This window comes from Lynx rufus, unplaced genomic scaffold (assembly GCF_022079265.1).
Source record: "Lynx rufus isolate CCGP_SWC_20201006 ecotype Redwood Valley unplaced genomic scaffold, mLynRuf1.p SCAF_23, whole genome shotgun sequence".
In the NCBI taxonomy this organism is placed as follows: domain Eukaryota; kingdom Metazoa; phylum Chordata; class Mammalia; order Carnivora; family Felidae; genus Lynx; species Lynx rufus.
Window position 1 is genome coordinate 2,212,841 of NW_025814838.1, and position 27,675 is coordinate 2,240,515.

Consider the following 27,675-nt stretch of genomic DNA (forward strand, 5'->3'; position numbering starts at 1 on the left):
AAATCATGGCAACAGCCCCCAGGTAATTGGGCTACTACTCTGTGACAGGTGTTTTACAGGCACTGTTCCATTTAACCCTTACACTAATCCAATAGGCATAATGTTATTTGATCCTATTTTACAGACCAGAAAACCGAGGTTAAGAGAAGTTAAGTAATTTGCCCAAAGTCACACAGCCACAACTTGGAGGAGCTGGGATTTTGAACTTAGGTCCGTCTAATTTTTTTTTTTAATTTTTTTTTCAACGTTTATTTATTTTTGGGACAGAGAGAGACACAGCATGAACGGGGGAGGGGCAGAGAGAGAGGGAGACACAGAATCGGAAACAGGCTCCAGGTTCTGAGCCATCAGCCCAGAGCCTGACGCGGGGCTCGAACTCACGGACCGCGAGATCGTGACCTGGCTGAAGTCGGACGCTTAACCGACTGCGCCACCCAGGCGCCCCAGGTCCGTCTAATTTTTGAAGCCCGGGGTCTTTCCCTTTTTACTATATGCCTGAGGATAACCTGTACGACAATGTGGAATCCTAGATGTTAGTTCATTTCTGGTTAATTACTACTCCTTCTGAGCCTGTTTCTTTTCCTGTCAAAAGGTCTACTTCAAAGGAGAAAACAAAGGCTGCAAAGCGCTGTGTCTGTGGCCGAACGTGGCCACTCCCTGTCTTCTGGGTCCTTTGACACTTTGCCAGGAGGCCCCATATGCTACCCTCACTCCTGGCCTGTGATTGGCCCTCCCTGGCCTCGCCCTACCTTGGCACAAACTCTGCCTGGGAGGCCTTTACGTGGCTGTTCCGGGAACCAGATAATTCTTGGAATTACTGAATGTTTGGATCCGAAAGGATCCTGGATGTTAGAGCCCCACTCTGCCCTTTGCGGAAGGGAAAATCAAGGCCTGATGGGGCAGGGGCTAAAACTCATACGAAGACTGGGAACGCAGTCAGGACAAGAACCTGTTCTTGACTCTACCTGTCCAGAACACCCCTCTACTGTTCCACCCACTTTTTACCCCCCTTTTTTTTGGTCCCCTAGTTGCATGTAATGTCTGTCTCCTTAGTTTCTAGGGGTCCTCCTGAGAACAGAGGGATGACTGACTTCTATTTCCCCTTGGGAGCTTGCGGAAGTTTCCCCACCAGGTTGCCACAATTCTAAGGATTCCCAGCTCCTTGCCGAGAATCTGGAAACTCACTACGGGGTTTGCTTCACCAACACCTAGTCCTCTTCTGCCCACTCAGCTCTCAGGGCTGTGTATTTTTTCCAATTTCAAAAGCACCCAAAGTTGATTTAACTGGCACTCCTTAAAGGTAATGCCAGTACTAGGAAGAGTCATGGCCACCATCATTGATGGTCTGCCTGAGGCTTTTCCCCGCCTCATCTTTCACACAGCACTTTCTTGATTTCTGCCCTACGTGCATTTAGGCTGTACCATTGTTTGCCTAGAATTTTTCAAATTACCTCCTTACCTTTTCCACTCAAACGCACTTTAAAAGGAGACTACATCACCACCCAAACTGGAAAACCACAATCACTTGTCATAACTCGAAGATCGTAGAAAGACACCTAATATCACTTCTTTCAGTCCACCTGCGCACACCTCGGATGACCTTGTGTGCTAAGGGTCACGGGCGTTCACACTCGGAGAAACACGGGTTGTTTTGGAGCCAGACACTCCGCCAGGTGCTCTGCATACACGGGAGAAGGCCGCCTTGTAATCACCCGGTCGCAGGTGCGTTAAAGACACGGCTGCCTGGCTTCCCCTCCCAGAGAGTCTGATTTCGTTGGTCCGAGGTGGAGGCCGGGCACTGGGAGTTGGGAGAGTGAGTCTAACGTGCAGTGAAGCGTGAAGGCGTCAGGTGCACGGGGCTTTTGTCTCACACTGCACTTAACAAATAGGGTCATCACTGCAAGCGCTCCCAAGCCACACGCCCTCCTTACCGTGGGGCCTTGCCACCCTCCTATCGAATGGGAGATGGGGGACTGTGCTCCTTTTGAACGTGGGGGGAACTTTGCTCTCTGGGGTTCTTGGAGCGCAGTCACCCTGCTGCAAGAAAGTCCGAAGCGACACACGTGGAGACACGACATGGAAAGGCCACGTGCTGATGTCATTCTGGTCTTCAGCCCCGCGGAAGTCCCAGCTGAAAGCCATCCTCCGGCTCCAGACGTGTGAGCGAAGGGAACCCGCTGACTATTTCCAGCCCCAGCCGCCGTGTCACCTCTGGCATCTGAGTCCTCCCGGATGAGGCCCGACAACATATTGGGGCGCCAGAGACAAGCCAGCTCTAATTCCCCACCCACGGACGCAGCGCGTGACCAAACGGTCATTTCACAGCCTGACGTTTCGGGATGGTTTGTTACACGGCAATAGTGACTGGAACAGCCTCAGGGTCCCCCGGGCCCAAGTCCAGATCCCGTCTGCAAGTGGGGCTCAAACTCACAAATCGTGAGATCATGACCTGAGTCGAAGTCAGACGCTCATCCGACTGAGCCTCCCCGGCGCCCCAGTTTATCCTGCACCTTAATTTCCACATCTGTAGACAGGAGATGAAAAGTACACCCACCCCCCGGAATGGTTTTGAGGAGGAAATGGAGTCTCTCAAGCACTTAGCAGGGCACCCGACCCAGAACAAGACCTTAAGGAAACGGCAGAGAAGCAGAACACAATGGTCTCTGGACCCAGACTCTGTGGGTTCAAGTCCCTGCTCCCTCATCCTCTGTGTGACCTTGGGCCGCTTACCTGACCTTTCTAGTCTCAGTTTCCCCACGTGTAAAATAGGAATTCCAGTAACATTAAACACGGGGTCCTTGCTGCGATTAAGCAAGGAAGTGTTGCAAAGTGCGTAGTAAGCAGCACGTAAGTGCTTGGTTAAAACAGTGACCCGGAGGGGCGCCTGGGTGGCGCAGTCGGTTAAGCGTCCGACTTCAGCCAGGTCACGATCTCGCGGTCCGTGAGTTCGAGCCCCGCGTCAGGCTCTGGGCTGATGGCTCGGAGCCTGGAGCCTGTTTCCGATTCTGTGTCTCCCTCTCTCTCTGCCCCTCCCCCGTTCATGCTCTGTCTCTCTCTGTCCCAAAAATAAATAAACGTTGAAAAAAAAATTAAAAAAAAAACAAAAAAAACAGTGACCCGGAGACAGAGTTCCGGCGTGCAAGAAATGCAATCTATTGTTTAAGTTGATACACAGTGCTCCTTTTCTGCTGGCAGCAGGTGTCTGATGGGGTCAGTTTGCCCTCCTTTCTCTCCTTTCTCCAGGGTTGATCAGGAGCAGAGCTGGGAAGGGGCGTGGAATGCTCGAGGCCTCAACATCCCCTTGGTACATTGCCATCTGCCACCGTGTCCCCGCCACTGCCCTTCCTGTCCTTTCTTTTCTTTTTTTATCTTAATGTTTATTTATTTATTTTGTGAGAGAGCGAGCACAAGCAGGGGAGAGGCAGAGAGAGATAATCCCAAGCAGGCTCCACGCTGTCAGCACAGAGCCCCATGAGGGGCTCAAACTCATGAACCATGAGATCATGACCTTCGCTAAAATCAAGAGTCAGATGCTTAACTGACTGAGCCACCAGGCACCCCCTTGTCCTTTCCGTTTGTTGTTTACGATCAACCCTCACAGCCCTGCTCTTTGTGTGCTCCGGGCCACCTCCCACACCTGGGGGCAGGGATACATCTGGGGCCTGTCCTCCACTGGAAAGGGGGGCACAGTCCCTTCCGTCCTCAGATCTCTCCATACTGTTCAAAACGAGCGTGGCCTGGACTCTGTGGGGACGCGCCAGTTCTAACTTCTCCTCTTTTCCTTTTCAAATTGCTTCCCTTCTTCCCTGACTTGGGGAGTACCTTAAAGTTGGCCCCACCCCCACCCCATCCACCTTCTATTCGGGTCGCTGCGATCCTCTGTGCCTTCAGTCCCCCACGGCTGTTGAACTAAAAATGAAACCGTACTGACATCCCTTCGCCGTAGCAATGAAAGCCACATGGCCCTCACTGACTTACCAGGAATGGGATGAGCATCAAAGGAGATGTGGGGAAACTCCACCTTGGTTTGTGTACAAAAACTGCACGGTGATGGATGGTAACCAGTGATCACTGGTGGGCGATCACTCTGTAGTGCATACCAACGTCGAATTATCACGTTACACCTGAAACTTACATGTTCTACACCAACTTGACTTCAATAATAAAGCATAAAAATATTATTCAACCACAGCAATTATTATTTTTTTAAATATATATTTTTTTAAGGTTTATTTATTTATTTTTGAGAGAGGGAGCATGAGGGGGGGAGGGGCAGAGAGAGAAGGAGACAGAATCCCAAGCAGGCTCCACACTGTCTGCACAGAGCCGGATGCGGGGCTCAAACTCACAAACATGAGATCATGACCTGAGCCGAAACCAAGAGTCGGACGCCCAACCAACGGAGCCACCCAGGTGCCCCGCATGGTAATTATTATTATCACACTTTGGCAAATGCCAAAGTCCTGTGGGAGGGCAAAGGCCTGGGTTATGGGTTCACTGGCAGTCACAGGCTGAGCTGGGAGTAGACTCGGTGTGCTGATTCCCACATCCAAGCTTTCCAGAGAGCTCTGTGGCCTTCAGGGAGTGCCAGGCTGGAGAAAGCAAAGAAGGAAGAACAACCCATCCCCAGAGTCCCTGAGCAAGCAGTCTGCCCCACACAGGGGTACCTTTCCCCAGGGGCCAGACACTACGCCCAGGTCTCTGACAACTAGAAGCACTTCCTTTTCTGTGTAAAAGAAGGTACACTTTTCTTTTTTCTTTTTTATAATTTTTTTAATGTTTATTTATTTTTGACAGAGTGAGACAGAGCATGAGCGGGGGAGGGGCAGAGAGAGAGAGGGAGACACAGGATCTGAAGCAGGCTCCAGGCCCTGAGCTGTCATCACAGAGCCTGACGCGGGGCTCGAACCCACGAACCTCGAGACCATGACCTGAGCTGAAATCCAACGCTCGACCGACTGAGCCACCCAGGCGTCCCTATACTTTGCTTTTCTGATTACAAAAGCAGTGAATACTGTGGAATCAGAAGATGAGCACCATCCCCTTGGGTTCAGTCCTCCTGACTGAACACCTCCTCCCTCTAACTTTTGCCTTACATTTGAGTTATAAAATTGAAGTTCATTTGTAATCATTTCACGGAATGCTTACACCAGCTCTGTGCAGGCTTATCCTGTTCTCTCTTTTCTGGAGAACTGGTTTGGAGAAGTTTTGTTGGAGTGTGTGTGTGTGTGTGTGTGTGTGTGTTTTACTGTTTGAGGAAATAATCATTTATTCCTTCGACACATATTTATGGAGTCAGGGAATATTCTAGAAGCTATGAGTACAACAGGAAACCAGTTCTCTTCTCATGGAGCTCACATTCCAGTGGGGGACAAACAATAAAAGTGAACAAACAAAAGAATTTCAGCAGGGTGTGTGCAATTTAAAATGCCTCAGTTGCCGGGGGGGGGGGGCACCTGGGTGGCTCAGTCGGTTGAGCGTCCGACTTCGGCTCAGGCCATGATCTCGTGGTCCGTGAGTTTGAGCCCTGGGTCAGGCTCTGTGTTGACAGCTCAGAGCCCGGAGCCCGCTTTCGGATTCTGTGTCTTCCTCTCTTTCTGCCCCTCCCCACTCATGCTCTGTCTCTCTGTCTCTCTCTCGCTGTCCGTCAAAAATAAATAAACATTAAAAAAAAATAAAACACGCCTTGGTTAGGGAAAGCCTCACTGAGACGTGAGGGCCTTTAAGTGAAGACCAGAAGGAAGTTAGGGAGTCATTTGTGCTGAAATTCCTCTTTATTAAAAGAGCACATAGTACCCATCTAACATACTATGCATTTTGCTTACTAATTTATTGTCTGGGGTTAGGGGAGGTGACCGCTGGCAGCCAAGAAGCCCGAAGCACTAAGGGCAGGGGCTCAGTGACCAGAGGCAGAAGGCAGGGCCTGGGCTGGGTGACCTAAGTGTCCTCTCTTCTGCTTTCGCTGACCCCTCCTCCCCTAAGTCTGGTGCTTTGGGCCCCTCCGTGGAGCAGGTGCACTGCCCTGGGGAGTCTCCTAAAGGTGTTCTGGGGACGCCCTCTCTGTCACCATCCTCCTTAACATGCTTCCCCACTGCCCATTTGACACAGTCCATATTCTCGAGTGTGGTGTTCAGACCCCAACCACCCGCCCCTCAGGCTAAGTTCTTCTTCAGGGCTGGTCAAGTAGGTGCACAATAAACATTCGCGGACGAGTATGTCAGGACTAGTCTCGCTTCACAGCGCTCTTTTTACTGGGGACGTTTCTCCTCCCGCCCCGTCCTGTCAGAATCCTACTAATTCCCAACAATCAGTGTTGCCTTCCAGAGTTTTCCCCCGTCTGATCGCCCGACAGAGTTGACCCACCCCACAACCTCACCGGGCAAATATAGTCCTCACCCCCATTTTGCAGATGCAGAAACCGAGGCTGAAAAGGAACACAATTCGCTAGGTCTGGGTCAGAGATTCTCACCTGCAGGAAGCTTCCTCTGTTTCTCACGAGAACCACCCTCTCCTCACCCCGAACCCCATGCTCCTCTGTACCTCCTGCTGCAGTCTGGCCTATTTTAGGGCTGTGTTGACGTCTGCTCCCCCTTGAACGAGAACGGTGTTGGAGTCAGTGTATCTGCTGCTTCTATAGGAGTTGTCTGGGCCTGCCCTGCTCTCCTCCTCTGGGACCGGGCGGTCAGTTGGATTCTGGGGCTCAGACCAGCAAGGACAGCGGTGAGGGCACGAGGTCCTGACCAGCAATCTCTGCGAGAGGGTCCTGGGAGCAGGGCTGGTCTATCACCTGCAGAGGAGAGTGTGAGCCAGGATGGGGGTCCGGGAGGTGGAAGGGGCGGGGCCTGACATAGCTGTGACCTCTGACCTCTACTCCAGCTTCCCCTCTGGCAACAAGGGCCCCGTCTCCCTTGGGAGACACCCCCCACCCCTCTGCTCCTGAGGGTTTCCTGGTATTTATAGAAAGCTTGGAGTGCATATTCCTACTCCCGGACAGGTGAGAGGTTCTGGACTTTGGGGGAATGGCCATGAGATTCCTGGTGGGATGTGTGGAGCCCCGGGGGGGGGGGTGGCTGGGTCCCACCCTCTCTTATTTGCCCGTCTCCTCTGCCCTCTTTCAGTGTCACTGTTTCCTGCATTCTTCTGACTGCTCATCACAGTCACCCTGGCAAGATCCTCGGTGCAAGGGAACACGGAGAGGACCCTAGGGTGGGGGGGCCGGGCCAGTAGGGCTCCTGGCACTTTCAGTGAATGCAGGAGGGATCATCTCTTTGTCAAGATTGAACCCTGGGGCGCCTAGGTGGCTCAGTGGGTTAAACGTCCGGCTTTGGCTCAGGCCACGATCTCATGGTTTGTGAGTTCGAGCCCCGCGTCGGGTTCCACACTGACCGTGCAAAGCCTGCTTGGAATTCTCTCTCTCTCTCTCTCTCTCTCTCTCTCTCCCCACCCCCCCCATGCTCTCTCTCTGCCCCTTCCCCACTTGCATCTGTGCTCACGCTCTCTCTCTCAAAAATAAATAAATAAATAACCTTAAAAAAAAAAAAAAAAGTTCGAACCCTGGCACCATTTGGAGAGGAGGCCTCAGGGGTAGGCCTCTTGCTATCTTTTGCTCCTGAGCAGGGTTTCTGTTTTCTGGCCCCTCTTCCTTTCTGTGTCCTCCGCAATTAGAGGCCGTTGATGCCAGTGATCAGGAGCATGAACTGCCACGGCGGTAGTGGAATTGAAATTTGCTAAGAGACTATAACTTAACAGTTCTCACCAAAAAAAGGGGGGGGTTGGGATACGAGGTGATGGATTGTTCATTAACGCCAAGGGAGAAACACATTCACGGTGTTTACACGTATCAGATCAGCACCTCGTACACTTTAGCTTATAATTTTATTTGTCAATTAGACTTCCATAAAGGGGGGGGGGAAGGATGCGGCCTCTCAAACTGTTCTGTTTTGATTCAAATTTCAGTCCTGCTACTGTTGTGTTATCAACCTTGGTTTCCTCATCCGTAAACTAGATTGTTCTGAGAAATATACGAGTTTGGGCGTGTAAAGCCATTAGAGCGATGTCTGATGTATAGAGAAGGTTCAAAATGCTAACCGCTCTGCTAGGCAGTATAGTATAAGTGGTCCAGGGTTCAAGTCCCAGAGCTGCCGCTTACTAGCTGGGTAACCTTGGGCACAAAGCCTTAACCCCTCTGGGCCTCAGTTTCCTCTTCATATAATGAATATAAATAATAATACCTCCAGCATAGGGATTCCATGAGCCAGTAGTTGAAAAGTACCTGGGCACATAGAAGCATTTGATTACATTTTATATCACTTTAATTTGTATAGTTTTATAATTATAATATAATTTTAACTTTATTCCATTCAGTATAAGTTCCGTGAAGGCAGAACGTTCCATTGGCCCCATTCACTGCTGAACTCAAATATCTAGAACAATGCCTGGACATACCGAGTTGGCGCTCGGTAAATATTGACCAAGCATCTACTCTGTTTTCACGTTGTCCTTTCTATCTGAAACGCTCTCTCCACTGGCTTCTAACAGAGGGCTCTTTCTACTACACGATGTATTTGCCTTTATCCTTTAACAAAAATCTGGTCTGTGATTTTTGACATTGGAAATCCACTGTGAAGGTGGCTCAAAGCAGGGGAGGGGAAACACAGCTCCAAATAGCTTAAGCAGAAGAGGGGCGCCTGGGTGCCTCAGTCGGTTAAATGTCCAACTTCGGCTCAGCTCATGATCTCGCGGTTCGTGGGTTCAAGCCCCACATCAGGCTCTGTGTGACAGCTCAGAGCCTGGAGGCTGCTTCGGATTCCGTGTCTCCTCTCTTTCTGCCCCTCCTCCTCCCCCACTCACACTCTCTCTCAAAAACAAATAAACATTTAAAAAATATTTTTTTTAGAGATTCACTCACGAAACTAAACTTTTCAAAGTAATCGCTTCAGGAAGAGCTGGATCCAGGAGCTCGAAGTAACTTGTAAGACCCTTGTCTCCCTCTCTGGCTCTCAGCTCTACTTTCCAAAGTCAGTTCCAGACTGAGGCAGGGTCTTCCCTCATGGCAGCCAACAGCAGGTTCAAGTTCACATCCTGCCTGTTTGGTCACAGCTGCAGACCGGTAAGTTACAAACTGCCCTGCTTTGCCTCTGGTCTCCCACGTGTATCCAGTCTTCTCAGCTAGGTGGCCGCCTCTGGGGGCAGGGACCATGGTTGCCACACCTCAGTACTCAATCCCTAATTCTGTCTTCCCCTCTCCTACCCCAACGGGAAAGAGTGGAAGTTGTTCACATCAATATTGGCAGCAGGACTCATGTCTGAGGAGGTGGGTCTGGAGGAGGTCTGGGGAAGACCCTAGGGGCATTGGGAAGGGCCCAGAATGTGCAGAAAAACTGAAAAGCTAAGAGACTAACATCTAGATCTTAGGGGTCTTAGTGTAGGTGGGAACCGGAGGTGACAGTCCTCAAGCCATAGAGGGAGAAAGGCATCCATGAAGAGATGAAACACCAGATGAAGGTACAAGGAGCCGGTTATTTGAAGAGCTGAGGAAGGTGTTCTACACAGAGGGAATAGCAGGTACAAAGGCCCTGAGGTAGGAGTGCACCTGGAGTGTTTGTGGGGCAGCCAGAAGGTGTGGGAGGGAATAAAGAAGGTCAGTGGGAAGGATCACCAGGGCTTTGTAAGCCATTCAGAGGGTTTTGCTTTCACTGAGTGGAATGAGAAGCCACGGGGACCAGTAAGGCCAGGACCAAAACTGAGGCAGGAGCAAGAAAAGCGGGTGGGTTGTATATATTCTTTTGTATGAATCAGATAAGACATAAAACTATAAGCAGTGGGTGCGCACCATTCCGGGGGAGCCACCTGGGGGTTTCACATGCAGTGGGCCAGACGAGTGAGGGACACGGCAGCCACGGGTGGCTGAGACCCCGCAGAGGCTGCGGGGTGACAGCTCTGGGTGGGGCGTAGGGCCCGGTGTCAGCCTCCCGGCTTAGGGCCGCCGGAGGCCTGGTGTGTGCTCAGGCCTGCGCCCCTCCCTCAGACACCTGGCGTGACCCGTCCGGGGGCTCAGCCCAGGGTCTGTCTGCATTCCAGGTCTTCTTCATAGACAGGATGAAGCCTCCCCTGGCCTGGGAGGTGAGTCCCACCCACTGGCTCTCATATTTGAGGCTGTCCACACCCTGGCCCAGGGCCCAATTGGCTGGCTCCCGGTGATTTCTGTTTCTGGCCTGAATTCTGCCCTGACGCATGTTTCTGGGTCACTAGGTCCCCTCTGCCTGTGCCCTCACCACTCACAGCCCCAACCGTCCCTAATTCGTAAGATGTGACTGCAGCCTTTTCTGTTCCTTACCCTCTTCTTCCCACTCTCCTTCCACCTTTTTTCGTCCGTGGAGGGCAACCATGCCTTGTATTTATTAATGACAACTAACATTTCTTTCCTTATACCTGTTGTCTTACCACATGGCAGGCCCTGTTCCAACCTCTTGGTAAATAATAGCTCATTGAATCATCTAAACAGTCTTAGGAGTTTGTATTATTTGCCTCATGTTATAGCTGGCAAAGCAGGCACAGAGAGGTTAAGTAACTTGCCTAAGATCACACAGCTACTCAGTGGCAGCCATTTATGTGCGTAATCGTCACCGCAGTCCCATCCGGCGAATAAGTAGCCTCCCCACCTAGTAGATGAGCCAAGAACAGGGGGATTTCAGGCCTCGCCAAAGGTCGTACTTGACCAAAGGAAGTATAGGGGCTGTGAAAGCAGCGTAGGACTGACTCCCAAGTGGGGCCCTGACCCCTGAGGGTCCCCTATGTCTCCCAAGTTCACCTCCACGTCTGAGCTGGGAGGTGGGCAGGCCTGGGATCGCAAGCCTCATCTTACAAATGGAGAAACTGAAGCCAAGAGTGTTTGGGCCGCTCTCTTTCAAGAGGGTACACTTGATGGGGGAAGGGCAAGCAGGGCCGGGACTTGAACCGGGACTTTTTACCCCCAGGCCGGTGATTTTTCCTCGACAGCCCTGCCTCCTGAGTTTCAAACTCTTCCTTCCTGGCACTCCACAGAGCTGGTGTCCCACCTTCTCCCCACACCCTGCGTGGCTCAGTCTTCCCGCCCCTGCATTCCTGCGTCACGCACACAGAACACCCCGCGATAAATATCTCATCACCAGTGCGTCCCCCACCCCCACCCCTTTGTCTCAGCCCTCCCTAGGTGTCTGCCATGGCCTTGAGGCCTTTTTTCTCTCTTACAGGGAAAAAAGAGATGGGATCGAGGGAGAGAAACCCTTTCCCCTTGCCAGACTCCCCCGCCCCAGGTCGGAGTCGCATAGGAGACACCCCATCTAGAGGCAGCCCCCAGGGTCGGTGGGAAGGGGCGTGGCGAGGGCATGCTGCAGAAAGAATGACTGACCCTGGGTGTGGTGTGGGGTGCATGTGTACAACGGGAGAGAAGTCAGGTGATGGGGGCTGGGGCTCTGGGATGTTCCACCTCCACACTCAGGGGGGAAGGGGTGGGCGCTGTGCCTGGGCTCAGGGTCTCACCACCTGTGTTTGGGAGACTCCGAGGTGTGGCCCCAGCTCCAGACTGGCCCCACCTCCCCCCAGCCTTCCTGCCGTCAGCGAAGCCCAGCTTGATTTAACCGAGGGGTTAGTTCCAAGTCTCGGAGTTGACATCAGAGGGCCCAGGGATTCCCCTCACCAGCCCGAGCTGAAAACAAGGGGACTTGAGTTCCAGGCTTCGCCCTGTCACTGATCTGCTGTGTCGACTCTGAATTGAGACTTCCCCTCCCTGATTCCATCCTGATGTCACATCTGAAGCTTCTAACTTCTACTTCCTGGGCGCAGGATTCCCATGCAACCCCATGGAGTGTCCCGTGGGGTCAGAGCTCTAACGGGGTACTTGGGAAATGATCAGAAATGTGGCGGATGGCTCTTTTCTCTCTCTTTTAAATCATCTAGGTTTTAATTTCGCTACGTAATAATAGGGGCAGCATTTGAAAACTGCTACTGCTTCTCAATGAGGAACCTGAGGTCCGGAGCTGGCCAGTGACTCACCTGAGGTCACCAGAAGTGTCAGCTACACCCTGGAGTCCATAGAGCTCCGGGATCTTGGTTTCCTTTCCAGCAGTTCTCAGCCTTCACCACATCCCTTCGATTTCCTGTTGCTCCCAGCCCAAGCCTCAGCTCACCAGCCAAGATCCATTCGTGGCAACTGAGGCCCAGGTAGACAGAGACAGGCTCAGGCCCATCCTCCGAGGATATAGACAGAGGCTGCCCACCCCCCCACGCCCCGCCACCACCCCGCACCTCTCCTCATCGGCCCTCTGGTTTCTTGGCAAGGCTCTGCCAAGATCATCAGCCCAGGGCCGTGGCCAGCAGCCCAGAAAACCCCATTTCCATCCTTCAGTACCTGTCTGGAGCCTTGGCAGAGTCGGGGAAGGCTGACAGCAAGAGCTCAGGGCTCGGCAGTGGGTCCCAGACCTCCCGCTCTAGGAGGGCAACTGACAGGGCGCCAGCCGTGAGTAGAACCTGCATTAGGCACTGTGATAAAAGACAGATTTGTTTGCTGATTGGCTAAGAAGCTGCTATTGTTAGCTACGGGGGATATATCAGTGCACATAACTGGCAAACATTCCCACCCTTGGGGAGCTCGCGCTCTAGTGCATAGAGAGAGACAAAAAAGAGAGAGAGAAAATGTTAAATATTTTTTAAGGGTGTTTTCTCTTTTTTGAGAGAGAGAGACAGAGACAGAGACAGCACAAGTGGGGAGGGGCAGAGAGAGAGAGAGAGAGAGAGAGAGAAAGAGAATATCCCAAGCAGGCCCCATACTGCCAGCGCAGAGCTTGCTGTGGGGCTCGAACCCATGAAGCCGTGAGATCGTGACCTGAGCCGAAAGCAAGTGTCGGACACTTAACCGAACGAGTCACCCAGGAGGTCAAAAATGTTAGATATTTTTAAATGTTATGGAGAAATATAATGCAGGGAAAGGGATAGAAAGTGTATGTAAGAGACACAGGCAAATAATTAAAGTGAAGAGTTATTAAAGATAACGTCTTCAAACTATGATTACATGGGATTTCTGGAATTTAATGAAGGGAATCTATAAAAAAAATAAGAAAAAAATAATAATGAACAATTTAAAGTTTACTCTCTGAGGGGCGCCTGGGTGGCTCAGTCAGTTGAGCATCCAACATCGGCTTGGGTCATGATCTCCCGGTTCGTGGGTTCGAGCCCCACGTTGGACTCCTTGCTGACAACTTGGAGCCTGGAGCCTGCTTCAGATTCTGTGTCTCCCTCTCTCTCTGCCCCTCGCACTCTTCTGTCTCTCTCTCTCTCTCTCTCAAAAATAACAATTAAAAAGCTATAAATAGGGACGCCTGGGTGACTAAGTCGGTTAAGCATCCGACTTCAGCTCGGGTCATGATCTCGCAGCTTGTGAATTTGAGCCCCACATCGTGCTCTGTGCTGACAGCTCAGAGCCTGGAGCCTGCTTCGGATTCTTGTGTCTCCTTTTCTCTCTACCCCTCCCCCGCTCATACTCTGTCGCTCTCTCTCTCTCTCAAAAATAAATAAAAACATTATACAATTTTTAAAGGGTATAAATAAATAAAGTTTACTCTCTGAAATGAAGACAAAAATAAAGATGTTCACTGTCACATCTAATTATCATGGTACTAAAATACCCAGCTAGAAAAAACAAGGCCACACAAATAATGTGTACTTTTTAAAGGTATAAAATCTGGAAAAGGCACCACTTGCCCTTTATAACCAGGAACAAAGTAGGACAAACTACAAATTAATGATCTTGAACTCATGAAGGCGCTGAGGTCACAGGGCTAAGAACGGACCTCACATTCAGAATAGGACAGATCCCTTCGGTCAGCAATAGAACTTTTATTTGCTTAGGGCGGACACTGATCAATACCATATACACTGACGAAAATATTAATCTAAAATTTTGTTTTAACGAAACCCACTGCAAATAAAAATAGATTAAAAGTGAGTATGTTCAAAAAAACAAAAAAGATAAGCTATGTAAACGCCAATCAAAAAGAGCAGGACCGGTTGAATTAATTAAAAAAAAAAAAAAAGTAAGCTTCAGGGAAAAAGAGGGAATAGTATGAGGGAGAAAGAGAGACATTACATTCTGATAAAAGGGTCAGCTCTTCAAAAAGGCATCACAGTCCTAGGGGTGTGTCTGCCTAAATAACAGCGCTTCAAAGCAGTTGAGAGAAACCGATGCATCTAAAAGGGAAAATGGATAGATCCACAGTTACAGTTGGAAATTGCAACATTGCTTTCTAGAGCAAAGAAAAGAGAAAGTGCCAGGGGCCGGGCTGCATATTTTAATAGGGTAGTCAGTGAGGACTCCATCTGAGAAGGTGACGTTTGAGCGGGGATGGAAAGAAGAGAGTGGGCTTTGCAGATATCTGGAAGAAGAGCCTTCCAGGCAGAAGGGACAGCAAGCGCAAAGGCCCTGAGGCAGGAGCATGCATGCCTGGCAATGAGGGAGCCGGGATGGCTGGAGTGGTATGAGCGAGGATAGAATAAGCAAGAGAAATAAAAATGAAACGTCTGTTGGAGTCAGGATTTATGGCAGGAAGGAATGAGCTATTCAGGGGAGGAAGCCCGTGGCAAGGGGTAGGTTCAGAAAAGGTTGAGGAGAGGGAACTCCAGAGAAGGCAGTGGGGCGTTCTAGGCAAAGAGAGGAGCGTGTGCAAAGGCAAGCAGGTCTGAGGTGGTTCATCGTGTCCAAGCATGAAGCTCCAGTTGCCAGAGCAGAGATAGGGCAGGGGCCAGGAATGAGGTTGTGGGAGTCAGCTGCAGCCAGATCGAGAAGGGCAGCGACGCGACAAGAGACAGGAGGTCTTGAGGAACCATCAGAGGAGGTCGGGAGGATCAGGAGGTTGTGGTGAGAGAGCGGGTGATGGGGTTCGAGGTTCGGGAGGTACGGCAGTTCTGGGTACCGGCAAAGGGTGGGGAGTGGTTGCATCGGAGGGTGAGTGGGGTGGCATGCCTCCAGGGTGGCCGCAGGACTTGGGGATGGGAGGAGGACCGACCAGGGCCTGCGTCTGTCCTCACGATCAGTCTCAGGATGTTTGGGCCCCCCCCACAGTGGGGAGCCTCAGCTGCGTGGGATGTGGGAGAATGAGCTGTCGCCACGGGGGGACGCGGCAAGCGAAACCCGTCTGGGCTAGGCAGGTGCCAGCCGCTCTTCCTTTTCCTTCTCCTCCAAGCAGCCCTCTGGGATTGCTCCCCGAAATGTACTGGTACTTCCCTGGCAGTTGGTTCCAGGCGGCCCCGATGGGCAGGGCCTGTGTAGAGCCGAGGAGGCAGACTACAGGAAGGGAAAGCCCCCATGGTTTCTGTCTCACTGCAGGGACCCAACAGGGAAACCCCACGGATCCCAAAAGGAAAGTGGGCCTCGGGGAAGACCAAGAAACCCCCATCGTGTCCCTGAAGATGGAAAATCCAGGGTGGGGCGAAGGGTGGAACCGTGCTGGAAGGGAGACCTGTCGTTGAGGCAGCCCAGCCCTGACAGCCATCCACAGAGCAGAAACACACAGGGCAGGATTACTCTGGGACCTGGCTGAGCCCCATCCTGACCTCACACAACCCCAACCTGGTGAGCCCTGACCCTGGTCATCGAGGGAGCTCTTATCCCAGCCCAGGCCTGAGCCCTGACCTGAGTCACACGCTCTGTCAGAAGCTCGGCCACAGCCTGAGCTCTGGGCCCAATCTGGACTGAGGTCTAAGCTCAACCCCGATGGGTCCCAAGCAGAGCCTCCGGGTCATTGACGGCTCTGACCCCAAACACAGACAGAGCTAGGATGTTGGCCCTAGACAAAGTTCTAGACCAAGTCCGGCCCTAGTAGACCAAGTCCTGATCATGGTTACAGACCGAGATCTAATCCCAGATCTTACTCTGGCCAAAGACAGAGCCCTCGGCCCATTCTCACCTGCCCTGCCCCTGCCTGTAGACTGAGCCCTGCCCCTGCCCGGACTGGAGCCCCACTGCTCCACACAAAGCCCCCCTCCCAGCCCCCCCAGCGACTTCCCCGCTTCCTTCGCACTCCCTCACTCAGCCATCTGGTAAACCAGAAAAGAGTAGGATGACTCAAAACCCCAAGTCCTCTCCGTTGGGCAATCCCCTTACCTGGCCGTCCATCTTTTGCCAGACAGTGAGCTGGTGATGGCATAGGATGATGATGACAGAGCAGAGGAACAGGAGGGGTTGAGGGTCCAGGACCCAACACCAGCCCCTAGAGCAGTGACTTACCCGGGAGTGGGGATGCGAGGGGAGGAAATGTCCTAGGAGCTCAGCGGGGGGTCCGGAGCTTGGATTGACCGAAACCCTAGCTTCCCGCCACCCCCTCCACCCCCCCTGCTGCACCTCCCGCCCCCTCTGGGAAGGGAAATGACATTTCCCCATTTCAGCAAGGGGTGGTGAGGAGGGAAGACTGAGCGCAAAGCCGAAAGTACAAGCAGGACGGAAAGTGAAACCGGCGCAGCCCCCAGTATAAGACCCCTGCCCGGGAGATGGCTGGCCACACAGGCTGGGCCCCGCCATGGGCCAGATGGCAGGCGACCTTGGCTGGCGTGAGTTTGAGGCCAGGGCCGGGGGGCGGAGGGGGTGGCAAGCTTGGCTGAGACTGGGCAGGGGGTGGGAGGGCTTGACTGGTGTGGATGGGGGCCGGGGGCCGAGGGACAGCTACTGGGTCAAGACTAAGGATACAGGATACAGTCGACCGGAGGATAGGAATGAGGCTGGCGTGAATGAGGGTGATGGTTTGATCAGGGCTGGGCAGCGGATGGGAAGCCTTGACCAGCCCGGATGGGGAGAGGCGGGCAGCCAGTTTGACCAGGACCAGGACCAGGAGTTTGGCTGGAGCGGCTGAGCGGGGACGGGACAGCTTGGCTGAGAACCGGGGCTGGGAGAGGAAGAAGGGCAGGAGGAGTGGGCTGGAGTGTGGGGCGGGGGCCAAGGCGGCGGCGGCCTAACTGGGTCAAGGGTCTATAGCTTGGAAGGAGGTCCAATCCACAGTGGGCGACTCAAGGACACAGAGACACAGAAGGAAGAGCAGATGGTAGGGCCATAGTAGGGACCAAGGGCTGGAGAACGGGTAGAGAGCCAGAGCCAAGGAGCTGGGATTGAGTGCAGAGCGTAGGGAGAAGCCAAGGGAAGGGTCTGGGGTCCCAGAGCTCAGACAGGAAGCCCTAGGAAGTGGCCCAGCTCGATTTGGGGTGGCAATATCCACCAGAGCCTGGGGTACTCACTTTCCCTCAACACAGAGCTGAGAAGAACCCCACTCTGCCTGAAGTCCCTGGGATGTGGTCCCTAAACCAGGGAGCCTGGATGCTAGGGGTCCCAGGGACCACCCACCACCTCTAGAAGTACGGTGAAGGACCCAGAAGCTCTCCTTCACCTTTACGTACAGGACATTTCGGGAAGCAGAGCTCAGGGGTTAGAACTCAAGAATGGACAAGGGAGAAGCATGGAGAGGAGGGTGAGCGGGAACAGACAGACTTACAGCCTAGTTTTGGTTTGTGTTTCGAGGAGAATTGTGTAACTCCATGATTGCTAGATTTCCTCTCCCTGATGGAGAAACCACCGAACCCTGGCCTCTTCCCAGACCCCCCACCCTAGGGCCCCTCTCTCTTCTGTCCAGGAAACATAGGCCGGAAATACTTTCAGAAACCAGCTGGCCTGACTACCCCATTTTACGGATGGGAACCTGAGGCACAGAGATAAGAGGCGACTCATCTCATCCAGGGAAGGACCTGGACGAGAAACAGAGGTTATGCCTCCCATCCCAGGCCCCCTTCCTCCCCCTGGCACCCCCTGCAGAGTGACCCATCGGCCTCGGTGGTGGCTGGACCAATCTGTCCTTCTGACTCTGCGAGGTAGAGTCTCCAGCACTGCCCGCCCACCCCTGGGGCTCCAGTTCAGGCCATCAGAGCCGCCTGGCTAAGCCCCAGGGATCTTCGGCAGAACAGAGTGCCCACTCCAGGGGAGGTGGCTGCCTCGTCTGAGTTCCCTGCGGGGGAAGCGCGCAGGATCTGCCTTTGGGCAGATCTGGAATCCAGTCCTGGTTCCCTCCCCCTCTCGCCACGCCACCCTGGGCTAGTCAGCCTCACATTTTCCTCATCTGCAAAATGCACGGATGATAGCCCCCAGGCTGCCACATACCGTTGAGCGGTTGGTTCACCGAAAAAGACACTTAGCCAAGGGAGTTAGTGAGGGGCCGAGATGGAGCCTCAGATCTGCTTGCAAATGTGGGCCTTCTGTGCAAGGCCGTGTCCGCCTCGGAGGAGGGGTACCTTCCTTTCGTTCAGACAGAGATGCCGTATGGTGTCCTCGATAGCTTCCATGTTATTAGTGGCCTTGCGGGGTCAGCAAAATGGCACACAGGCTTTGCCTACAGCACAGGCTCAGAAGGGGCATGTTGAGTTCTTCTCGGGCTTTCCCCCCACGTGGCCCACCATCTCCCCCCTCTCTCCAGGGCTCAGCCTCTTGTTGCTCTCCTTGCTCCTGGCTCGTGCTGGTGTTTGGGGATTCCCGAGGCCGCCAGGGAGGCCCCCCCTGAGCCTGCAGGAGCTGCGGAGGGAGTTCAAGGTCAGCCTGCACCTCGCCAGGAAGCTGTTCTCCGAGGTTCGGAGCCAGGCCCACCGCTTTGTGAGTCTCTCTCTGATGCAGCTGGCTTTGGGGACGGGCCAATCCCCAATCCCTCTGGCCCCCCCACTAACAGATCTTGCCCCACAGGCTGAATCTCACCTGCCAGGAGTGAGCCTGGACCTCCTGCCCCTGGGAGATCGGCTCCCCAATGTCTCCCTGACCTTCCAGGCCTGGCACAGCCTCTCTGTGAGTTGGGGGCCGGTGGGGTGGGGCAGGAGAGCTGGCAGCAAGGCTGGGCCGGGTGGATGGTGATGGAGTCAGGGGATTGAATGGAAAATGGATTTGGGGATGAATGGAGGAATCGGATCCGGATGAGGCTTGGCATGTCGCCGGATATCAAGATCCAGCTGGAATAAAGAAGTCATGTCAGAACGAGGCTGCACATACGGAGGAGGGATGGCGTGGGATTAGTGTGGGAAGGAGGTTGGAGACAGGATAAAAACACAAGTGAAGCCATGGACGTGAAACGGAGGGGGGCGCCTGGGTGGCTCAGCCGGTTAAGCGTCCAACTCTTGATCTCGGCTCAGGTCACGACCTCACGGTTCCTGAGATCGAGGCCCCAGTCTGCTGTTAGCACAGAGTCTGCTTAGGGTTCTCTCTCCCTCTCTCTCTCTGTCCCTCCCTCCCCCCGCTCAAAATAAACTTAAAAAAAAAAAAAAGGAAAGGAACATGAAAGGGGATGGTAGGGAAGAGGATAGAGTGGGGTTGTGGAGAGAGAGTGATAGGACAGTGGAGATGGGCTTAGGTTTGATCCTCAGCCTGCAAGCCTCTCCTGACCCCCTCCCTTCCCTCCCGCAGGACCCAGAACGACTCTGCTTCCTCTTCATGACACTTCGCCCCTTCCATGCCCTGTTGGGAAGCCTGGGAAGCCAGGGGGGCTGGACGAGCTCAGAGAAGATAGAGCTATGGACCATGAGGTTGGACCTCCGGGATTTGCAGCGGCATCTCCACTTCCAGGTAGAGTGTTCACCCCCCTCCCGAACTCCCAGAGACCAACACATAACATTGAGGCTCACGGGCCCCCTTTTTCAAACACTCCCTGCCCGCAGGTTGGGTGTTTGGAAGGAGATGCTGTAGATCCTCTGAGTGTGTGTGTGTGTGTGTGTGTGTGTGTGTGTGTGTGGAGGCCCTGGCTCTGCCCCCCCGAATCTCTGCCTCCTCTTGATGTCTTGATCCAAACAGCTCTGAAGCACCCGGAACAGCTGCTGGCATTAGCAGGCCCTACAGCAAAGCTCGGTCCCTTCTCCCTTAGCCCCTAACGTTACCAGATCCTCCCGAATATCTCCAAGGGAAACAGGCGTTTTATCCTTAATAAAATGTAAGCAGCATGAAAACTGGCTGTCCCACCTTGCTGCCCACTCCGGACCCCCAAATGACCCTCGAGAGGAGAACTTCGGGCATCCCACACGCCCAGGGCGATCCTGGGATCGTGTGCCCGCCCCGGGCGCGGCATCTGGCTCGGTGACTTCCATTTTCTCGAATCAAAAAATCAGGCAGGACACGTGAGACGATGACATAATGGAAGGTCTAGAGTAGGGGCTGTCCAGGGAAATCATGACCTCGTGGCATCTGATGTCATTCTGTTACCACTGGGCACCTAAAGGAACAAGGGTTTGCTCGGGGTCTCCGCTTGGCCACTGTCTGACCCGTGGGCCTCTCCTCACAGGTGCTGGCTGCGGGACTCAACCTCCCCGAGGAGGAAGATGACGAGGAGAGGAAGGAGCTGCTCCCAGGGGCTCCGAGTGGCCTCTCACGGGTGTCAGGGCAGCCGTCCTGGCCCCAGCTCCTCTATACCTACCAGCTGCTGCACTCCTTGGAGCTCGTCTTAGCTCGGGCCGTCAGGGACTTGCTCTTACTCTCCCAAGCCGGAAACCCAGCCCCGGCCTCGGGGTCCTCATTCGGCTCCCGGCCCTGATGGGGTGACCGCTCAGCCCCTTCCCTTCGCCCTTCATTCAGTTCGGGCCAACGGGACAGCCTCCAGCTCGTCTGCCTTAAACAGGGCAGGACTCCACCGGCCTCCCACCCCAACCCCCACCCAATAACTTAAGGCCCCTCCAGGCCCTGCCGGATATTTATTTCTTGGATATTTATTTATTGTTTAGGAAAATGATGGTTTATTTATTGTTTCAGAGCCGGCTAGTTGTCCCCGGGCTAGGCCACCGTGCGGGGTGCCGAATAAAGCACTGTCATCCTCTCTCAGCCTCGGCTTCTTTTCCCAGAAGGGGTGCCTGACGCCAAAGGACAAAAGGGTCTGGGGGGGGGTCTGTAGTCTCTGGCCACCCTGGACCCCTCTCTGCTCCTAAATTTCGGGGGCTCCTGGCCCACCTTCCCCCAGACTGGCTTGCTGGGCTGGTGGTTGCCACAGTAACCTGCAGAGCCGTGAGTTTTTCAAAGCTCAAGGCCACTCACTGATCCGCCTCCCATCAACCTCTGGTTGCAGATGGAGGTCCAGAGGGCCTCCTGACCCCTCTCCTCCGGGCTAGCGCCCACCCCGCCGAGCTTTGGGTTCTCACTGCACTGCCCTCTGGAGACCTGGGTGGGGACCGGAGAGGTCGGGGAGGGAAGGCCGTGAGGAGAACTGTCCCGTCCCCTCGGTCCTGCAGACAGCAGAGATGCGCCGGAGGCGTGATCAGGACGGGCCGTGAGGGGCGCGCTCCCAGCGGGCCAGGGGTTGGGGGGGGGGCGTGTCCATCAGCCACATTGCAGTCAGACTCCTCCAGTTCACGCTTCTCGAGGATGTCTGCCTCTGTGTGCTCCGAGCTTGACACACCAAGAAACCAAGGCCCAGACGGTGGAAAAGGGTGTGTCCAAAGTGGCGGAGGGAGATAGGCCGAGCAGGATTTGGTGGATCCTTCTGACGCTCATTCAGGGCCCGGCTCCCAGGGGCTCGGGGCGCTCACTGGGGTTTGGGCCGGCCCAGTCGGGCCTGCAGTTCCTGCATCATGCCGGGGTGGGCAAGGCCAAACCTGCAGGTGGAGACGGGCTGTGGGAGCTGGCCTCCACGTGTCCACGGCCTCCTCCCCACCCCGGCCGAGCCACGTCGCCCTCTGCTTACCCGTGTCCCAGGGGCCTTCTCCTGGCTGGCAGTGGGGTCCCTTCAGGCCTTGGGGGGCTTGCCTCCGGGGGTTCCTCTGGCCGGAGAAGTCTCTGCTCGGGGGCTGACGGCTCTTCCTCAGGGGGGGGGCTGGGAGGCTCCTCCTGCCGCTCAGGGGCGGGGGTCCGTCGGAAAGAGGGCCGGGAGCGACGCTGGGAGGAGCTTCGAGACAGGAGTACACGGCTCCGCGAGACAGAGACGTCCAGGCGAGACCCAGGAAGCAGGGCCTGCAGGGACAGGGGCACCGAGTACCGAGGGGCTGGCTTCGATATTCTGCTCTGTCCAGCCCCGGACCCTGGCTGGAGCCCTCACCTCACTCCAGCTGCCGTGAGCATCCCCTCCGGTACTTGCTGCCGTCTCCCCACGTGGCCCAGGCTCCTGGTATGTTGACTGGTCCTCCTGGCCCTGGATGTCCTCCGGGCCTTCTGGAACAATCTCCTTGGCCGCTGCCCTCTGGTCTTCAGTCACCTCAACACCCTCCACGTCAAGGGGCCTCTGTGCCTCTTCCTCAGGGTGGAGGTCCCCACGCTGCCCCTCACCGCCTGGCCCCTGCTCCTTTAACCGCCATCCCGCAGCCTCCTGTTCCCACGGCGGCGTCTGCCCTCCTGGGAGCCCCTCGGCCTCTACCGTGGTGGCCGTGGCGCCCTCTGCCCTCGCCACCTGGGAACCCCAGGTAAAGCTGTCCATCCCACAGCTTCCCTCTGCCACTGCAGATTCCTTGACCTCTGCGCACTCTCCCCTGGGCTCACCGTCTCCGGCCTCAAAAGCTTCTTCTGGGCCCCCTCTGCTATTTACCTCCATGTCTGCTGAGCCCTCCGGGCCGAACTCTGGCCCCCCTCGGGTTTTTTCCCACGCAGCCTCCACCAGCTCCTCTCCTCCCCCAGCCTCCTGCCTCCCTTCTGATTCCCAAGCTTCCCCAGCCTCTCTTTTGGGCCCTCCCCCAGGCACAGCAGCCCTCCCATCGGCCTTGTCCCCCGCTATCTCAGCGGCCAAAGAACTGACCCCTGTGTCCTCGCTGTCCTGGAGGCTCAGAGCCGCCTCCTCCAGGCCCCAGACTCCGCTGGATGTCGTGTCTGCCCTGCAGGGCACCGTGGCCTCTGCCTCCTCATCCTCGGTGTCTCGGGCATCTGACTCCCCCAGTGCCCGACCTGCCCCTGCCCCTGCGCTGAACCTTCCACCTGGCTCCTGGCTCTGTGCTCCGCGGGCCTCTCCCTCCTCTGCTCCACACCCTGCTTCCTCGGCTTTCTTCCACTCCCCACCTGCCTCCAGGACATCTGGGAGCGCAGACTCTTGGCCTCCCTCGGCCTCCTCGGCCTCCTCTGATGCCTGGCTTCCTACAGCCTCCTCCTCCCCCTCTTCAGCATCTGCTTTTTCTTTGTGGGAATCCCCTCCCTCCAAGTCCCTCCTCTGGGCTTCAGTCCCAGAGGCACCAGGCTTTCCATACCCCAGGTTTCTGGGGTATTCCTCCAGGCTCCTTTCTGTCACCTCTTTGTTCAGGGCTGGAATGCCCCGGGGCTCTTCCTCTTCCCCCAGTCCTTCCTCAGGCTGCTCTGTTGGCGTCTGGGGGGCGGCCATCAGCTCAGGGTCCTGGCCTTCGGTGACCTCGTGCTCAAGGCCACTGCCCTCCAACGCCAGCCCTTCTCCACCTGTCCGAGCCTCCCCCTCGCTCTTCTCCCCCCTGCGCTCCTTCTCAAGGCTGGCCTCCGGGGTTGCCTCCAAGCCAGCATCACCTTCAGCCTCATTTGCCACTTTGTTCTTGGGCAACTCGGCCTCGGCGATCCAGCAACTCTCTCCCTCCTCTTTGGCCTTCTCTGCCTGCACCACCTCCTCCAGACCAAGGGCAACAGTCCTGTTCACTGAGGCTTGCCTCCCCTCGGCCTCTTCCCCGTCCTGATCTGCCTGGACCTCAAACCCCTCTCCCTCCCCCTCTGACCCCTGGCCTCCTGCAGACTCCCTCCCTGCCAGCTGGTCCTTCACTGTTTCCTCCACACCCTCAGTTCCTAGAGCCTGGCTCTGTTTGGGGGAAACGCTCATCTCAGCCTTTCTCTTCTCATCCACCTCCTCCTCCTGGTCTTCCCTGGTGGCCTCCTCTATTGCCCAGGTCCTCCCAGTGCCCTCTGAGATCCTTTCTCCGGAGACTACTCCCCCATATTCTGGCTCCCTGGCTCCTGAGAGGTTACCTTCCTTCCCAACTGAGGTTGTCCCGGCCTCTGCCCTGCCTAAAGTTGTCCCGGCCTCTGCCCTGCCTAAAGTTATCCCGGCCTCCTCCTCCCTGCCTGAGGTTGTCCCGGCTTCCTCCTCTCCCCCTGAGGTTGTCCCAGCTTCTTCCTCCCTGCCTGAGGCTGTCCCAGCCTCCTCCTTTCCCCCTGAGGTTGTCCCGGCCTCCTCCTCCCTGCCTGAGGTTGTCTCTGCCTCCTCCTCCTCCCTGTCTGAGGTTGTCCTGGCCTCCTCCTCTCCCCCTGAGGTTGTCCCAGCCTCTTCCTCCCTGCCTGAGGCTGTCCCAGCCTCCTCCTCTCCCCCTGAGGTTGTCCCGGCCTCCTCCTCCCTGCCTGAGGTTGTCTCTGCCTCCTCCTCCTCCCTGTCTGAGGTTGTCCTGGCCTCCTCCTCTCCCCCTGAGGTTGTCCCGGCCTCCTCCTCCCTGCCTGAGGTTGTCCCAGCCTCCTCCTCCCTGCCTGAGGTTGTCCCACCCTCCTCCTCCCTGCCTGAGGTTGTCCCTGCCTCCTCCTCCCTGCCTGAGGTTGTCCTGGCCTCCTCCTCTCCACCTGAGGTTGTCCCGGCCTCCTCCTCCCTGCCTGAGGTTGTCCTGGCCTCCTCCTCTCCCCCTGAGGTTGTCCCGGCCTCCTCCTCCCTGCCTGAGGTTGTCCCAGCCTCCTCCTCCCTGCCTGAGGTTGTCCCGGCCTCCTTCTCCCTGCCTGAGGTTGTCCCGGCCTCCTCCTCCCTGCCTGAGGTTGTCCTGGCCTCCTCCTCTCCCCCTGAGGTTGTCCCGGCCTCCTCCTCCCTGCCTGAGGTTGTCTCTGCCTCCTCCTCCTCCCTGTCTGAGGTTGTCCCGGCCTCCTCCTCTCCCCCTGATGTTGTCCCAGCCTCCTCCTTCCTACCTGAGGTTGTCCCACCCTCCTCCTCCCTGCCTGAGGTTGTCTCTGCCTCCTCCTCTCCCTCTGAGGTTGTCCCGGCCTCCTCCTCCCTGCCTGAGGTTGTCCCGGCCTCCTCCTCCCTGCCTGAGGTTGTCTCTGCCTCCTCCTCCTCCCTGTCTGAGGTTGTCCTGGCCTCCTCCTCTCCCCCTGAGGTTGTCCCGGCCTCCTCCTCCCTGCCTGAGGTTGTCTCTGCCTCCTCCTCCTCCCTGTCTGAGGTTGTCCTGGCCTCCTCCTCTCCCCCTGAGGTTGTCCCGGCCTCCTCCTCCCTGCCTGAGGTTGTCCCAGCCTCCTCCTCCCTGCCTGAGGTTGTCCCACCCTCCTTCTCCCTGCCTGAGGTTGTCCCGGCCTCCTCCTCCCTGCCTGAGGTTGTCCTGGCCTCCTCCTCTCCACCTGAGGTTGTCCCGGCCTCCTCCTCCCTGCCTGAGGTTGTCCCAGCCTCCTCCTCCCTGCCTGAGGTTGTCCCAGCCTCCTCCTCCCTGCCTGAGGTTGTCCTGGCCTCCTCCTCTCCACCTGAGGTTGTCTCTGCCTCCTCCCTGCCTGAGGCTGTCCTGGCCTCCTCCTCCCTGCCTGAGGTTGTCCCAGCCTCAGATTCTGTCCCTGACTCCCGTGTTTTCGCTACCCTTGTGCTTTGGCTACCCCGTAGGACCACCATCACCTCTCCTTCCTTCCCAGCCTCTTTGGCCCTAGGCGCCTGGATCTCCTCTGCAACTGCCTCCTTGAACACCTGCTCTAATGACTCCCTGCTGTCCCCTGCTACCTTCCCCTCGGGCTCCCTCTGCCAGGTCCACTCTGACTCCGCCTTTCCGGCCACCCCTGGTTTCCCTTCCCTGATCTCTTCCGCCTCCTCCTCCTGTTCCCAGGTTCTCCGTGTCTCCTCTCGGTTCACTTCCTGCTCATTGGGCCCTCGACTCTCCTGGGTTTGGCTGCCGTTGCCTCGACCAGCCTTAGACCCTGCCTCAAACGTCTTTTCGGCCTCCAAGTGGGCACTTGGCTCCTGGCACCTGGCAGCCCTGGCTGCTTCCCAGGCCCCAGTGAGCTGCCTGTTTGCTTGAGACCGATGGGAGCTGCCTTCTTCCCAATCCCAGGTCTGTTTTGTAGCTGAACCTCCCTCCTGGTACCTTCCAGCCTCTCTAGGCTCTCTCAGCCCTCCACCCTCCTTGCTTTGGCTGCCTCCAAGGCCCTCAAGGGCCTCCTGGGCTCCCTTCTCTTCAGTCTCCTCTGGCCTTCCTGCAGCCACCTCCCCCAGTTCCTCAGCTGCCCTTGCCTCCCTCCTCTCTACAATGGGGACCTCATCGCCCATAAGGTAGGAGACAAAGGTGCTGAGGGAATCCTGGAAGAGAAGGGGCAGGGGGACAAAGGCATTAAGGGGAGATCCAGCCTTCTTAGAACTGTTTAGGATGGGACCCTGCCCCAGAGGAACTCAGATACAGAAGAGGGGTTCTGGGATCTGGAAGGAGAAAGAGAACTGTATCTGCAGAAGGAAAAGGAAAGGGCTAGGTTAGGGGTAGGGATGTATCTGTGGAGGTGGGGTATTGAAATCCAGAAACAATCAGGCTAGGAGGCTACCTGACCCTGGGAAAGGAATCTCAAGTCTTGAGGAGAGTCTCAAAGGGTGGAGGAAAGGGGGGGCCCCAGGGAGCAGGGCGAAAGTCTCTGGCATCTCCTTGCCCCTCTCACCAATGCCCCCCTCAAGGCCTGATGCAGCCCAGGGAGATGGAGCCGGAGGAAATCCATCCTGTCTGTCTCTGTGTGTCCAGAAAGCCGACAAATGACCGTCCCCACCCACTGAGACAAGCCAGTCTTCCCCGGGGCCCAGGACACTTCCTCTTCCCCTAAGTCTGCCTGACGCATCCCCTCCCCAGGCCCTGCCCACCCTCTGCGGTGCCCACAGCAGCTTCCAGTCCTGGCTGGGAAATCGGTGTGCATCACCTGGGGGGACTCAGGTGCATAGTTGGAGCTGAAGGGCAAGGGAAGGGAGGCCATAAAGAAAAACGTAGGAGCAGGAGACCTCAGAATTGGGGAGGGGGGAGGGGGCCGTGGCAACTGCAGCTTAAATGACTCAGGTCTTGTATTCACACCTCAGCCATTTCCGTCTCCCCCACAAGCCACAGCCACTCTGTGAGAGGAAGCTGGGGTTTGTGGTTCCTGTTTTGCCTAGGGACAAGGAGTAGGAGTGAAGAGGGGTTGGTAAGAGCTCTGGCTTCTCATTTCAGGGTCATTAATGCTTCCCTAAGGGGAAGAAGGGGCCGGGCTGGTGGCTCCAATGTCCATTCCCTCATCTGTAGTCATTCTTGCAAAACAAAACTTGGCTAAGCTTTGTATTGTGGTTATTTGTGTCTACCTCTCAACCTCTTGTGAGTTCCTTGAAGGCAGAGGCCATGTATGACATGTTGCTGAGTTTCTAGGGCACCACAAGGGTAGTAGGACACCATATTTCATTGGTTGAGTGACCTGGGAAGCAGCCCAAGGGGGGCACATGTCAAACAGCAGCCTGAGGACTTGGTGGTGAGAAAGAGCTGGTAGAGGTGGGCACCAGCTGGTGGAAGCCCATAGAAGGGATTAGCAGGGGAAGGACTCCATGAAGAAAATTCAGGATGCTGCCTAACTACCTAGAGAAAGGTAAGAGAATAATCACTCCTTACTTGGGACTATGTGAAGTGACCTTGATCTACACCTCTTCCCCTAATCCCCACCTTCTAAATTTCCAATTAAAGGGACTAGATGAGATCACAGAATCAGAATCTTGGACCTTATTACTCGTCAGGTCTAAGTATCCTCGATGCAGGCAGGAATTC

At 55.5% G+C, this 27,675-nt stretch overlaps 2 protein-coding genes and 1 long non-coding RNA gene across 7 annotated transcripts; 1 reads left to right on the forward strand and 2 right to left on the reverse strand.

Moving 5' to 3' along the window:
- Nucleotides 1-5,633: 5,633 nt before the first annotated feature.
- Nucleotides 5,634-16,366, reverse strand: LOC124518071 (uncharacterized). Of its 2 annotated transcripts, XR_006963616.1 has the most exons (4): nt 16,259-16,366; nt 12,389-12,519; nt 12,034-12,190; nt 5,634-6,787 (listed from the first exon to the last, which is right to left on the reverse strand). It is a non-coding gene; the product is annotated as an uncharacterized LOC124518071 (long non-coding RNA). The 2 variants fall into 2 exon arrangements; XR_006963615.1 differs by lacking the exon at nt 5,634-6,787 and having other exon boundaries at nt 11,177-12,190.
- A 72-nt stretch (nt 16,367-16,438) lies between these two features.
- On the forward strand, nt 16,439-20,849 carry IL27 (interleukin 27). Of its 4 annotated transcripts, XM_047087873.1 has the most exons (5): nt 16,442-16,578; nt 18,483-18,655; nt 18,743-18,841; nt 19,454-19,612; nt 20,322-20,849. In XM_047087873.1, exons 1-5 carry the CDS (start codon nt 16,548-16,550, stop codon nt 20,568-20,570), a joined length of 711 nt encoding a protein of 236 aa, XP_046943829.1. In that variant the 5' UTR covers nt 16,442-16,547; the 3' UTR covers nt 20,571-20,849. The 4 variants fall into 4 exon arrangements, with proteins under 4 accessions (XP_046943828.1, XP_046943829.1, XP_046943826.1 ...); XM_047087872.1 differs by having other exon boundaries at nt 16,439-16,578; nt 18,483-18,841; XM_047087871.1 differs by lacking the exon at nt 16,442-16,578 and having other exon boundaries at nt 16,674-18,655.
- On the reverse strand, nt 20,746-26,668 carry APOBR (apolipoprotein B receptor). Its single transcript, XM_047087803.1, has 5 exons — nt 26,558-26,668; nt 25,374-26,210; nt 22,062-24,107; nt 21,711-21,976; nt 20,746-21,621 (listed from the first exon to the last, which is right to left on the reverse strand). The coding sequence occupies exons 1-5, from the start codon at nt 26,612-26,614 to the stop codon at nt 21,552-21,554; spliced, it is 3,276 nt and encodes a 1,091-aa protein (XP_046943759.1). The 5' UTR covers nt 26,615-26,668; the 3' UTR covers nt 20,746-21,551.
- Nucleotides 26,669-27,675: the final 1,007 nt, after the last annotated feature.

What these genes read in the sequence shown, in the direction of transcription:
- IL27 (XM_047087870.1), top strand. Translation starts at nt 18,230, where the DNA reads ATGGAGCCTCAGATCTGCTTGCAAATGTGGGCCTTCTGTGCAAGGCCG. An exon ending in AGGCCTGGCACAGCCTCTCT is followed by an intron (nt 18,842 to 19,453) that starts GTGAGTTGGGGG and finishes TCCCTCCCGCAG; the next exon opens with GACCCAGAACGACTCTGCTT. An exon ending in AGCGGCATCTCCACTTCCAG is followed by an intron (nt 19,613 to 20,321) that starts GTAGAGTGTTCA and finishes CTCTCCTCACAG; the next exon opens with GTGCTGGCTGCGGGACTCAA.
- APOBR (XM_047087803.1), bottom strand. Translation starts at nt 26,614, where the DNA reads ATGGATTTCCTCCGGCTCCATCTCCCTGGGCTGCATCAGGCCTTGAGG. An exon ending in CAGGTGGAGAGGAGGAGGCC is followed by an intron (nt 24,108 to 25,373) that starts AGGACAACCTCA and finishes TCAGGGGGAAAG; the next exon opens with GAGGAGGCTGGGACAGCCTC. An exon ending in AGAAGGCCCCTGGGACACGG is followed by an intron (nt 21,622 to 21,710) that starts GTAAGCAGAGGG and finishes CTCCACCTGCAG; the next exon opens with GTTTGGCCTTGCCCACCCCG.